Below are 13,617 nucleotides of genomic sequence, written 5' to 3' on the forward strand. Positions count from 1 at the left end.
AGCCTGCCAAAGTTTGTACTTGTTTCCCCTTAAATGTCCATTGCCGCATTAAAGTTAAATATCTACCTGACTCTTGCACCTTTATCTAATATTTCAGTGAACAGCGTGCAAGAGACCAGAGTAAGCATGGATCATGGTGGAGCAGTGGTTAAGATACAGGCCTTGTACACAGAAGATCCTGAGTTCAAAACCAGCAAGGAATTCTTTCCAACTTTTACCTGGCGCTTTTACCTTTATCTAATCTTTCACTGAAGGCCACGGAAGTGAGCAGAATATATAAGAACCACTGTGGTGCAGTGGTTCAGATACAGGGCATGTAACCAGAAGGTTCCCTGTTCAAATCCAACCTTGATATTCTTCTTCAAGTACAAACTTTGGCAGGCTATTAAGGTCAGGGAATCTTAGTATAATCTGAGATTCAATTGGAATCGACTTCTGAAAAGTCTATTTGACTGACCCGTCTGCCTGTGTCCCTTTGTTTCTGTCAACCAATAAAGAACACCACAACATTGCGCAAAGGCACCTTTGGGCCCTCAGCAGGTGTCTTCCAATGCTTTTGAGTTATATTTTGTATTAAAACTATAGGAGGACAGGGATTTGAACTTGGAACCTCTATAATGAAAGCCAGATCATTAGACCACTACACCATCACTTAGTGACTCTCAGAAGAGGTCTCTTAGTACTATTGAAGCATAATTTTGTATGTTAGCCTTCAGTTAATTAAGTTAAGGTGAAATACTCTGGTATTAAACTATAGGAGGGCTGGGACTTGAACATGAAATGTCTGTGCTGTGGGTCACCCAATGCATTTCCAATGGGGTTTGCTATTGGGGATTATTATGCGATACATAATAATCACATACTAACAGTCCATTAAATAAGCAACACAATACACAATAAAAATAAAAATACAGCTTACATATTAATTGGGTGGGGGGGGGGTAAGGGACCTGGATATTGGATAGGGGGGACAATGGCCCCAAAAAAGTTGAGAAACACTGGCCTAGCCTTAATAATCCCCTCATGAGGACTAATAATGATGCATCTTTTAAAAATATTACTGAAAGGTTCACAATAACAGTAACAGGACCATATAAAGCATAACATTTGAAAACAGCAAAAAGTGATCTAAGATTCTAAGTAAGGAACAATTGTGTATTTGAATGTGGACACAGTGACACAGTGACATCCTAGTGACATTGGGAACGGCCCAAGCATAGAGCCCAGGGAGACCCCGGTTAACTAAGTGTATAGGGTTTAATTGGTTAAAGGTGTTAACGTCTTACCCATCACCACCACCGCCTTGCGCCAGTTTGTTCTCCACCACTTTCAGCGCTGCCTCCAGTGACGTGCTGGTCTCCTCCAGTCTCTTCTGAACCAGGACCTCGGAACAGGCCACACCAGCAGCCTGGGCTTTCCCTGCTTTCCCTGCCTGACCTGGTAGGGCTGAAGATGGGTAAGATGTGGCTGACAATGATGATGATGATGATGACAGGGAGGACGGAGAGCCAAAACCAACACTCTGGGCCCCGTTGAGGGTGATTCCTGAGGGGCGGGCTGGGGGTAGCGTAGGAGAGGCAGGGAAAGAGGACACATATTAGTCAGACTGATTTAACCCATTAAGACCTGAGGCCGACTCAACAAATGACTTTCAAGATTTTTCAAAAATGTTAAAAAATAGCAGATGTACAGTACAAGCTCGCAGTGTGAGCTTGTATATCTGCTGTTTTTGAATAGCCGACGCTAAAATCTAAAATGACACAGATGCTTTCCCAGTTTTAATGGTTAATCAGACTGATTTAAATGTGGTTCCTTTTGGGTACTGTAGACTTGTCTGATATGTTCGATATTCATGTTTGATAATATCACCTTATATATAACTCAATTCATCAATTAAATTAAAGAAAATTATGTTAACCACATTAACCCTGTCCATATTTTGATGAAATCTATAAAATGTTCTCGAAATCTGTCAGAATCTTTCAGTTTACTCATCTTTTAAATTGTGAGTTTGTACAGTAGATTTCTATTTGTCATATAACAAAGTATATCGAGCTTAAGTGGTTAAGAAAAGGTCCCTGCCTGTATTTTTTTAATCGAACCCTGAGGCTACAGTACGTGATAGTTCCCATTCACTTCGAGTTCTATAAATAGGAGCTACCGCACAAAGATTTCTTCTGTTACCTGCTGATGGAATAGAAGTTGCGGTGGGCTGAGGGAGTCGTGACACAAACACACCCACATGCTTCTGTGGACTCATTGGCTTGGCGATCGTTGCTGGCGAAGACTGTGACACACTCGCTTGCTTGGATGTCAGTGCCAGTTGGTGCCCAGCGGATTTGGGACTCGGCACACAAGCGCGTGTCTGAACACCACCCGCAAGCTTAGGCGAAGCCGTGTGAATCTGTACACCGTTCAGTTTAGGGATGGCCGTTTGTGTCTGGGCGCCAGGCCGATGAGGAACCGGCGATGCTATTTTTTGCGGGCTAGCTGGCTTGCTGGTGAGGGGCGGTTTGAGAGGACTGGAGGGTTTAGAGGACACAGGTGGTTTAGGGCCTTTTCCCATGGAGCCTACTCTCTGGAAAACGACTTCTGGCCTCTTCTGAGTTTCCCCGTCGCTCAGCGAGTCACCGTTGGCGTGCGTGTGGAAGTTGCCGGCTCTGACTGACGGGTGCGAGGGTGCATCATCCTGACTGGTGGGGGAGGTCGCCTCCTCTGGGGTCTGCGCATCTTTGTCTCTGGGTTTGTGGCGTCTTTTCACGGTGTCCGACTCCTTTAGGTTGAACTCCGGTAGCTCCAGGGTCTTTGGAACCTGGACAGAGCACTCTGGAGGATCCTGGATCTTGATTTCTGCCTCTGCCTGATCACAGACTGCCATCCTGGGCCGCTGTTTGATTGTGAGGTTGCCTTCTTCGGCGAAAGGGTGACAGCGGCTCTTTGGAGACACACAGGTGTTCTGTGATACCGGACCACTTTTCACTCCTCTCTCCTTTTCAACAAACATACCCTCTGTTCCTCTGTCTTTCTGTAATTTGTCAACCCCCACCTCTGCCCTCTCGCCATTGCCCATCCTCCTCAGAGCCCCCATGCCCAGAGTGGGGACAGGCTTAGGGGACGAGGGGACAGCTACGACTGTGGAAGGCCCAGGGCTGCTCAGAGACGGCACATGAGAATGAGGGGATGAGAGTGGGCTACGATTGGGCAAGACTGGCGTGCGGGGTGGTGGAACGTCCATCCTCCTGGAGGGACTGTTAGCACTTCCCTCTAGCCTGGCTGCGATGCTCCTCACGCTGCCGGCGCTCTCCGTCTCTATACCTCCCTCCCTTACGACGTCTGACTCTGACATTTTGACATCCTCCCCCGAGGGGCCGCTCACGGAGCTCATCCGCTTTGGTGGCGGCGGGGGCGGACCTTTGCGCCTGGAGCGAACGGCGAACGAGTGGCTGCGGTTAATGTGGCGCTGGGCGCCCGAGGCGCCGGCGTGCCCGCGTCCGGGCCGACGTGCCAGGGTGGCATACGAGGGCATGGTCACAGCGGATGCTGAGCCAGTGCCACCGTCGGTAGATTCGTCGTCTTCATCGTCTGGCTCTCCGTCAGAGAGGGCATAGCGTGTCAGGCTCTGGGTGCGCTTCTTAGGAACGCAACGGAGAGCGTCTGCGGCGAGGCTGTCACCGGGCCTGGGGCCCGGAAGAGGGACGGCTCCGACCAGGGGCTTGGAGAGCACACGTGGACCCCCGTCGCTGCCCCCTCCCTGGGCGTGGTAAACGAACTGCCTCTGGGTGGGAGAGGCCTGTGGGGAAGGTGATGATGGGGAGGAGTGGTGAGGCTGATAGAGGCGGGTGGGGGTCTGGCAGGGTTTGGACTTGGCGGGGAGCACTGGGTAGGCAAAGCGGGGCATCTTGCTGGGGGTTAGAGGCGGGGTGAGCGGGTTGAACGGCAATTTGGTTGGATTGGCCGACTGACACTGGTGGTCCCACGTCTCAGAGGGTCCGTGTCTGTTCCTCCCTCTGGGGCTGTCTCCTCCGTGCTTCGCCTCTCCCCCGTTGGCCAAGCTCTCTTCCGATTGGCTCGGCGTCCTCGCCGACGCCAACGTGCCGTTTCCCGGGTGAGAATTCCCAGAATTCCCAGAATTCCCGGACCCCCTGGACCGCATCCCGATGCTCTCCTGGCTGAGTGACATGGCCGACGGCGACGGCGAAGCCACGCCCCTCACGCTGAACGCCTCACCCACTCCTCCCCCTGCCCTGCCCATCATGGCACTCTGCAGCTCGGCACTCAACTCGCTGTCCTGAAAGGAGAGCAGCGCCCTAGGGGTGTGAGGAGACGGGCAGCAGTCTTCGGAGGTGTGGGCGTTGTGTGCTGGCGTGTGCTCAATGGCCATCAGCTCCAGGGCTGCTGGGGGGTTCCGTCGCAGTGTGCCCCCTCCAGCCCTGGAGCGCTGCAGGTCACATAGTCTCTTCACGGCAAGCATCAGCTTTTTCTGGTGACCTGAGACACGGAAGTCAAAATCAGCAACCTTGACACAGTCATAATAAACCTATGATATTTAACCCATTAAGACCTGAGGTCAATTCTACAAATGTCTTCTAATATGTTTTCTGAAAAACTTATGTTGCTATATCAGTGGTTCTCAAACTTTTTCATGTCAAGGACCCCCAAAATTATATGTATTGGGCCGTGGACCCCCATCTCAAAATATTTTGTTCCAGGGTCTTTTCGTTGATCTGTCTGCCTGCAAGCTCAAAAACAATACATTATCTCCAAGGCAAGCTAACAACTGTTTATACATTGAAGGTGTATAAACTACAAAAAGCGCTCCTTGGAGCACAGGTCTCCCTCCGCCAGTACAGGTAGGTTATAACTTATTATGGGCCAGCAATGTTCGGAATGAGCCAAAAAATCGGACAGATCCGTCTTGATCACTTGACTATGAAGATCATGTGTACCGATTTGGGTGATGTTTGGACAAAATTTGTAGGAGTAGTAATATAAAAAACATTGTTTTGCAAAAATCGGCCTCCTGGTGGCGCTATAATAGGGCAATGTTAAAAGGGTGGCATTTGTTCCTCAACATAGTGCGAATGTGTGTGCAAAGTTTTCACAATCGGACATGATCATGATTTGAGGCATTTTGTTCAAAACGGGCCACTCCTGCAAATCAGCCACCATGAGGCTGATTTGATTTTTTTTCTTTCTCTGCCTAGTGGGAATGTGCATGCTGAAATCGCACGCTGTGTTCATGATTTGAGGCATTTTGTCCAAAACGGAACACTCCTGCAAACTTTGGAGGCCAATCTTAGCCAATCAGGATGGAATATGAGAAATCTGAAAGATCAGTTTCGTTTAATGATTATAGAGATACTGTGTATCTATTTGCGTGATGTTTGGACAAAATATGTATAGGAGTACAGTCAATTTTTTTTTTGTTGCAAAACCGGCCTCCTGGTGGCGCTATAACAGGCCCATGTGAAGAATTTGGGGCAGAGGTTCTGCTCTGGCATCCAGGGAGTGTGTGTGCACAGTTTCGCTGTGACCCATCCAACGGTGCCGGAGATTAGCTGATCACAGACGGCCACACGGACGGACGGAAGGACGGACGGACAGGGTGCAAAACATAGGAAGGCCTGGCCGAGACAATTAGGCACAACTGGGACAACCGAGTGAGCCTACCAAGTTTAGTGATTCCTATCTCCTGCAGGTCCTCCCACGTGATGTCTTTGACGATGGTAATGGAGTCGTAGCCATTCTCACATAACCTCTTCTGGTACTGGGGCAGTCCTATCACACTCAACCACTCCCCAAGGTCCAACTGGCCAAACAGAGAAAGGGATGGGTGGATGTACAGTACGGTAGGTTAAGAAAAGAGGGGGTTGTCTTTTTTGTTTTCTGCAATCATTAGAAAACACCAAATACTGCAATTTTTACAAGATTTGACTGTGTAGAGTTAAATCAAAATGACAATGTACTGTATGACAGACTGTAAGGTTGTTGTTTTCTTACAGGAATGTAGTCAGGCAACCACTCAGGGATGCTCAGGTTGCCAATCTCTATTGAGATCTTCTTACGGTGGCCTGGCTTGGTGACCCCAATGGCTGTCAGATCCTGAAGAGCAAACGCCATGTTTAGACAATTATCACATATCACATGCTTTATGCTTTTTAAACACTGCTTTATTTACAAGCTACACCCTAGTTAGTCAATTTATTTTAGGAGGACAGTCAATAAATGTGAGATAAAACAGTGCAACTTAAAAGACAAACATACTGTATAAAAACAGTACTATATGCACAACACACACAATGCGAGCATGTATGAGCACAGTGTGTGGAGGTTGTAAAATAGTACTGGGGTCTATTTTTACATGCTTATGCACCCAAAAATGGTCAACAAAGCCTTTGGAAATAGTTATATCCATTATTGGTGTACACAAACAAGAATTACATGAATTTCAGTATCCACAGCACAGTTTGCTAAACAGATACTGGACATCAGAGCCTATATTAGATTGAGACGGAGGGAGCACTGACTTTACCAGCTGGCCTTTTCTGTTAAACAGGCCATGATGATCATCAACGAATGTAAATGTGTAAGCTATGCTATAACTGTCCCAACAACATTAAAGAATGTCTGCTTTTTCCAGAAAAAGATTATTGAAACGTAAAATTGATGTAGCATCAGGTCAGCTTATTAGTAATCTCTCAAGAACAGATTCTGCTCTGCGTTGGAATCTGTCGTGAAGGTTCGTCATAACGTGTACGCACTGTGTGGGCGTGGGCGTGCCTTCAGATCAGGAAGCAGGTCGCGCTTTACCCAATCAAATGTAGTGGGCGGGATTTACGTGTCCGCTGATCCTTCCCTACTCGAAACAAGCCGAAACTAATTTAACAATGGCGTCCGCGGAGCAGACAAAACCACGGAAAGATATTCACATTTTAACTTGCTCTTTCATCATAGAAACAAGTGGGCTTATAACCAAAACGATCCATGTTCTCTGGGAGAAGTGGTGTTAGTGTTCCGTGTAGAAATATTGTTAGTGGGAATGAAAACATAGTCGCACCACCCGGAAGTGGAGCGTGAAGGCAGACTAAAACCCTGGTTTCCTTTGCGCACGTGTGCTGCGTCGTCATTGTCCCAGAGCCAACATGAGATAGTACAAACAGCAGAGGGCGCTGTTTTTCATTCTCATTTGGCTTTGGGTTCCCAGATTGGCTTATTAGGGACAGACAAAAGAGCGAAACAATACGATAACATAGCACACACACACACACAGACCTCAGGGGTCATCCTGCTGATGGTGGGTACATCATATCCTGCGCTGATGAAGTTGGATGTGTATTGCTCAAGCTGGAACTCGCATAACCACTGGTAGATGGCCTCGGAGTCCTAATACACAGAGGACGTATACAGTGTTATTATAATACACTACTGGACAGACATGCATTACTAATGTACAGTGACATGCAGGAAAAATCAGAGTAGTCAAGGCCGTGAAAACTCTAGCCAAGAACTAGCCGTGGTATTGTTTGAATGATGTCAGTGTTGATGGGTGAAATCCTCAGAGTTAATTTAAACTCTTGAGAGTGTGCAAATGGGAAAATGGACCCCGTAAGGGTTGTTACTGTGAAGTAAACATACTTTATTTCTGTTTACAAGCGTGCGCTGGAGAACTCACCTTGCCTTCCAGAAGTTGTGCTGGTCTCATAAAACCTTTCTGAGGGGCTCCGTTGACCTGCCGACGCTGACCACCTACAAAACATACAAGATGAATCCTTCTATTTATATTTATTATATGTATTTAAAGCTGCAATCCAAAGCTTTTATGTCCTACCTGAGTAAGGAGACCACCTCCAACCACTGCAGATGTGCTAGCTAATGTATATTATATGAATGTGTTCTACCATAAAGATTGATTAAAATACAATGTTATTCATTATAATATGTTTCGGATTGCAGCTTGCACAAACTTTCACATTTTGGAAGCAAGGGGCAATTAATGTTTATTGTGTAACTTTCAGGTCAGCCAGACCCCCGACGACAAAATAAACCACTGTCACCATAAAAACACCAAGTCAAATATAGAGTGAATACTCAATGTTGACCATATTCTGGCTGGTGAATCGCATGTGTGTGTGTGTGTGGGTATGTGTGTGTGTTGTGGTGGGGGCTGCTGTGCTGTGTTGAGTCCTGTCTGGTTGTCTTTCCAGGTGAGTGAAGGTGTGCTATCTAAAGATGATCTGAAAGCCCCAGTGAGCACACTCATGACATATCACCACGGCTCACTGAAGAATGCACCCTCTGGCCTCGTTCTCTGTCTTGTTTTGACCTGAGGCCAGGGTTTTGATCGCCCCCTCTCTGCTGCCGACTGCCTGTTATATAGCCCCACTCTTCCGTCAGTCTCCATCTGCCTCTGTGCTGCACAGCTCTGTCACGGAATGCCGCTTTACTCTATCATTATTCGATTTGTTTTTGTATTTCTAATCCCCCCGCCCCCTGTTTTTCTGCCATCTCTGCCATCTCTGCCTCACTCTCCTTTGTTGTCAACAAGTCAGGGGCCCCAGTCTCCCAGGGGAGTAGAACAGCACCTAGCGATGACTTATTTGGCCCCGGGGGGAAGAGAGACATGCAGATAGACGGAGAAAGAAAGAGAAAGATGGAAAAGGTGTGTGTGTGTGTGTGTGTGTGTGTGCATCTGCACACCTCATCAACTCCAAAACAACACTCACTGCTTCTCACACGACGGAAGAGGGAGAATATAACACATCAGTCCATACGAACACCATGTCAGTATCGTCTGATGTGTTATCATTATAAATAGCAGAAGCCGCACACTTGTGGTGCCAATACAATGATTTATTGAGACGTAACATCTTTTTTAAATTCAACAGCTAACCTGCCTTCATCAGGGATGAGAGATCAGGGACTCAACCGTGATGAGGACAAATAGATATTCTCAAGGTAGTAACACTTTTGTTTTTTTTTAATTTAAAGGACTTCCTTATCCAGAATATCCACATTCTGACCTTGTCTGAAACTGATCTCACAAAACAATTTAACATTCATGCTTTCAGTGAGAAGTTGCTTTTGAATTATTCATTAGCAATGACCTCTGTGCCTGAGCGAAGGCCTAAAATGTGCAGGAAATGCTACCACAAGAAATGCTAAAATATCCTTCCTAAAATGAAAAATAAATCAATTCGCAACTCTCACCCGTCAGGAAGAATGCGATTGACCACACGCCGGTCGTTTTGCACTTCATTTGTCCACCGTTTCTCAGCTCACCTGTAGAACTATCTGAACGCTGCCCCGCTCTCTGGCCTGATGCTCACGCTGTCAACACAGCGCCTCGCAGCTTTTATCACTCTCTTTTCACACAGCCATGTCATTCTATCGTCTCCCTCCCGGCTCCCTCTGTCCTCTTCATTTAACTGAGAGGTTTTCCACTTTTTCTGTGTATTTTTCCGTCTCCTCCCCTCCACCCTTCCCCTCCCTCCCTTCCTGCATTTCGTCTTCCTCCTTTCTTCTCCCTCTTCTCTCCTTATCCCCCCACCCTACCCCCAGGTCAGTTGAAATCCCTCGCTCTGTCTTGCATGTCACTACTTCGGTGAGAGAGCTCTTTGGCCTTACTCAGCACAAACATCCTAAGCCAGGAGAAGATGTCCCAGTTCTTTTCCCTTCCTTTCTTTCATACCCAGAGCTTAGATCAGATGGCTCATGCTGAAATGACCTACCTTTCAAAGACATATATCCCTCCTCTGTTGTTCTTCACTGTTTCTTCAGAGCAGTGATCTGTTGTTTATATATAGGGTGTGGTGCCGGGAGAAGCTGATGGGGTTTATTGGTTTCTGTGGTGGGGTGACTTAAGGTTATTCTGTCTCCTTTTGTCTTTACAGGTATGCCCTCTGTTCTAAAGTCAACACATTGGTCTTCAGGACAGTGGAATACACTGGAAATATGTCATAGGGCCTATATTTAGTTTGAGAGATGAGGTCTGGGTCAAATGCCCTGGGTCAAATGCCCTTCAGTGATGTTTGAGTAACTTGCCTATGACAAGGTTGCTTGTAATCTCAAGGGCCATTCATACACCAAGAACGACATCTACAGTATAACGATAACTATAAATATATAATTTGGGGAAAAAACTCAAGTATAGTCCACACCACAACTATGACAATGACAATGGTGAACGTTGTTGGTATCTGTTACGGTTGTAGTGGTGTGTGTTTTCCTTGTTGCCTTTTCTCTCATGTCTTGACCCAGGTACTGCCCTCCCCCCCTCTAGGGCTGCAGAGAGTGACTGACTGAATCAACTCATTAGTAAAGGGCTTGGCTGCTAAAAACCTAGGGACAAGTACAGTTAGAGCCGATGAGCCATTCGGCAGTGAGGAGCTAACATTCTTATTTTACAGGACTAGTTGTGCGTGCACCAGTATTTGGTGGTTAATTTCCTTTAATAGAGAAGGTGTTAAAATGGTAAAAGTTACATTCATATAGTGCCTTGATCCAAGGCGCTTGACAATGTGCATTATGTTCACCTATTCACACACACATTCCACACCTACGGCAGAGGAAACCATTCAAGGCACCAACCTACTCCTCGGGAGCCAGGGGGAGCCGGGATCAACGTTTGACACTTGACTCCCTTTTCCCTGGTTAACTTTTTAGTGTTGCTGCCCTCATCCCCTAGACATTTTGAGGATGTGACGGGATCACTTTCAAAGAGATTTGATGAACGACAGCCAGGAATTTAAAAGGTGTCATGTTTAACACGTCACTCACGTTACCATGCTGATAGAATGTTACCGTTCATCATGTGTGGATGCTCACATCATTGTTACAGTTATCTTTATATTATCATTCTTGGTGTGGATGGCTCTACTATAATATGCTTTGTGCAAGACCAAGCCTTGCTTTATAAGGGCGGCCAAAGTCTCAGAATGTATTTTTTGGCAGGACACCTTGTCTGAGGAAGTATAATGGTTTTAGGCTAGAATCAGTATTCCACAAGGCAAATAAGGACAGGGACAGATGATTAGGACAGGAGATTCTGAAGTTCAGTGACTTACCTGGGGTTCCATCAACCTGTTTGCTGTGGTCTGAGGTGTGGTGATGGTCCCCTATTTCACCAGCAGAGGGTGCCAGCTGTACAGAAAAATAAAATAAAGTGGAAACAGTAAGGTAAGTAGACCACAGTAGTAGGTGGGCTAGTGTTGTGATCTCACTTTAAATGGATTAATTGCAACCATTAAGGTGTTAAAATAAATCTTACACTGCAAAACCCTGAGCACTCATAAAAGTCTGTTTTGACACTTTAATTTACTCTCGGGATTTGGTAGTGATGGAATGTACTGCACGTACAACAGTGAGTTTATTTTTCTTCACTCGATAAAACATGGCTTGGAAGTATTTGCAAAATATTTCCATAGCATTCCAGATCTAACCTTGCCAGTATCAGGGGTATGGCGGGCAAGAGTCCCATTCTGTTTGTGGCCACTCTCTGAGCTCTGGCCACTACCAGCACTACGGCTGCTACCGACACTGCCAGCACTACCGACACTGTTTCTGTCACCTGAAAGAGAGAGAGAGAGAGAGAGAGAGAGAGAGAGAGAGAGAGAGAGAGAGAGAGAGAGAGAGAGAGATGTGAAAATAGGAAAGGTGGCGTGTGAGAAAAAATGATTGCAAGGGAAAACCAGATGTAACCAAAATATCCAGTATCCAATGGCTACAGTTTGTTTCCACAGGCCATCAAGGAGAAAGCAGGAAGACTGGCAAACCAAAAAGAACAGAACGGTGGGGTGGAATAACGCTGCGACATTCCCACCTTGAACTCCCTGTGCAAAAGGGGACTATGACCACATTTACACCTTGCATTAACCACATCCCTAGCATCCCTATTTTGGAGCAAACTATTGGAACAGCTATTTTCGGCAGAGATTTGGTGTAGAGGAAAAAAAGGGAGGGGGCCTAGTATATAGACCTGGGGGACTCCGGTCAATGAAGTATATAGGGTCTACTGTAAGTAGTTAAAATGCAATGTTTGTGGATTCCGATTGCGATGTGTGCGGCGTGCATTTGAATTGGTTTATCCATTATCCAGACAAGATATTCAGCTACAAGATCACAATTTAATAGAAGGTGTAAATGCGGTCTATGAGTATGATGCACACTTACTTACCATCCCGTAATGCTAAGGAGGAAATTATGGTTAGTGGACCAAGCCGTGCTGTTCATTAGGTGGTGAGGATTTACTGGTAGGGGAGGGTCAGAAAGGTCAACACTTTGGAATACAGAGGGATGAGAGGGGGATAAAGCTTCCTTACCGGGTGGGGGTGCAGATGGGAGTTGGGATCCAATAGCATGTTAGGCCACAAAAAGGTGAATGAACCGAAACCTATTGTATGTAGGCACATTGAGATGTGCAGGTTGGATAATCGTACGCACGTAACACACAGGATGTGCAAGCCTAAGCGCACAGACAGTGCTTTTCTTCGTGCACGTGAAGATCCCCCCCCCCCACTCCCACTCTGGGCGAAAAAAAGGGTGTCCAATCCCAGGTGTCTTCTCATAGAAATACATTGTATATAGGGTGACCAGACAATCCCGGTTTGGCCAGAATTGCCAAGAACAGTTGCGCGCAAACCTGCATGTGCGAGCGCTTTTGTTGGGTGGGTTCCGTGCGTCGCTGATACGTTTGAGGTTACTAAGAAAGTGATGCTGGAATCATTGTCGCACTCAGAACTTCATGAGGTAAAGGCAAGAATGGGAATGACTCTAGATCAGCGGGTGGGTAAAGGGCTCAACTCCTCACACACGGGAGGAAGGGGATAAGGGACAGAGCTGCTTAGTGACAACACACAGGTTTGGGTGGCTGCTTTTTGAGGGTCATAGCGGCCACACGGGGGTGGGGGTTCGGGTGGGGATGTGGGGGGGCACACACTCTTACCAGTGGGAGAGCTCCTGAGGACCCAAATGTCCTGAGTGGAGCTAGCAGGACTAGTTGGGGCTGAGGGCTGTCTGCCAGGTAGTGCACCTAACAAACGAATGCACACACGCATAGGTATAAACACGCACACTTTGGCCAGGAAGAGCAGCTACTAACACGCGTACGGTCACAAATACACCGCACCAACTGTAGCCAGTTGGTTGAATCTATGGTGCTGACAGAAGCCTAGCTGTGCTGACACACTGGGAGAACCACCAACAGATTTGGTAGAGAAGGGCACCAGGGTGGTGGTGATGGTTTGTAGGAACTGGGTTTATCAAGCCTTCAGATGCTGTTAGGATATTAACTATGGAGGATTTAACCACATGAACCCTAGTGTCCCTATTCTGAGCGTGTCATAATAGGGCGAAGATTTCACGAATACAGGCGAACATTCTGCGAAGATTCCAGATCTATGGCCTTGCAGATCGGCTATTTTCTGCAAAGAAATATGGAGTAGAGGGAAAGAAGGAGGGGGGCCAAGTATAGACCACTGGGGGACCTCCATCAATGAAGTATATAGGGTTTAAGTGGTTAAAGGGCCCATGGATAGAAAAAACAACCACAAAAATGATCAGTACCTTGAGTGAGGGTGAAAACTGGGCACGTATGTGCGTACCTGCAGACTCATAGGCGAG

General features: G+C 46.8%; 1 protein-coding gene across 2 annotated transcripts in view; it reads right to left on the bottom strand.

Moving 5' to 3' along the window:
* Nucleotides 1–13,617, bottom strand: part of LOC308104130 (caskin-2-like) — a 69,079-nt gene that overhangs the window by 6,058 nt on the left and 49,404 nt on the right. For both annotated transcript variants that reach the window (XM_080454443.1, XM_080454442.1), the window contains exons 12-20: nt 13,599–13,617; nt 11,439–11,566; nt 11,064–11,139; nt 7,673–7,746; nt 7,273–7,383; nt 6,001–6,102; nt 5,671–5,809; nt 2,185–4,488; nt 1,287–1,557 (exon numbers count right to left, since the gene is read on the bottom strand). The exon at nt 13,599–13,617 is cut by the window's right edge and continues 110 nt beyond it. In XM_080454443.1, coding sequence (XP_080310569.1) covers nt 1,287–1,557; nt 2,185–4,488; nt 5,671–5,809; nt 6,001–6,102; nt 7,273–7,383; nt 7,673–7,746; nt 11,064–11,139; nt 11,439–11,566; nt 13,599–13,617 — 3,224 coding nt within the window. The remainder of the gene's footprint in view (nt 1–1,286; nt 1,558–2,184; nt 4,489–5,670; nt 5,810–6,000; nt 6,103–7,272; nt 7,384–7,672; nt 7,747–11,063; nt 11,140–11,438; nt 11,567–13,598) is intronic.

This window comes from Gymnoscopelus braueri (assembly GCF_963280865.1).
Source record: "Gymnoscopelus braueri genome assembly, chromosome: 17".
Taxonomy (NCBI): Eukaryota; Metazoa; Chordata; class Actinopteri; order Myctophiformes; family Myctophidae; genus Gymnoscopelus; species Gymnoscopelus braueri.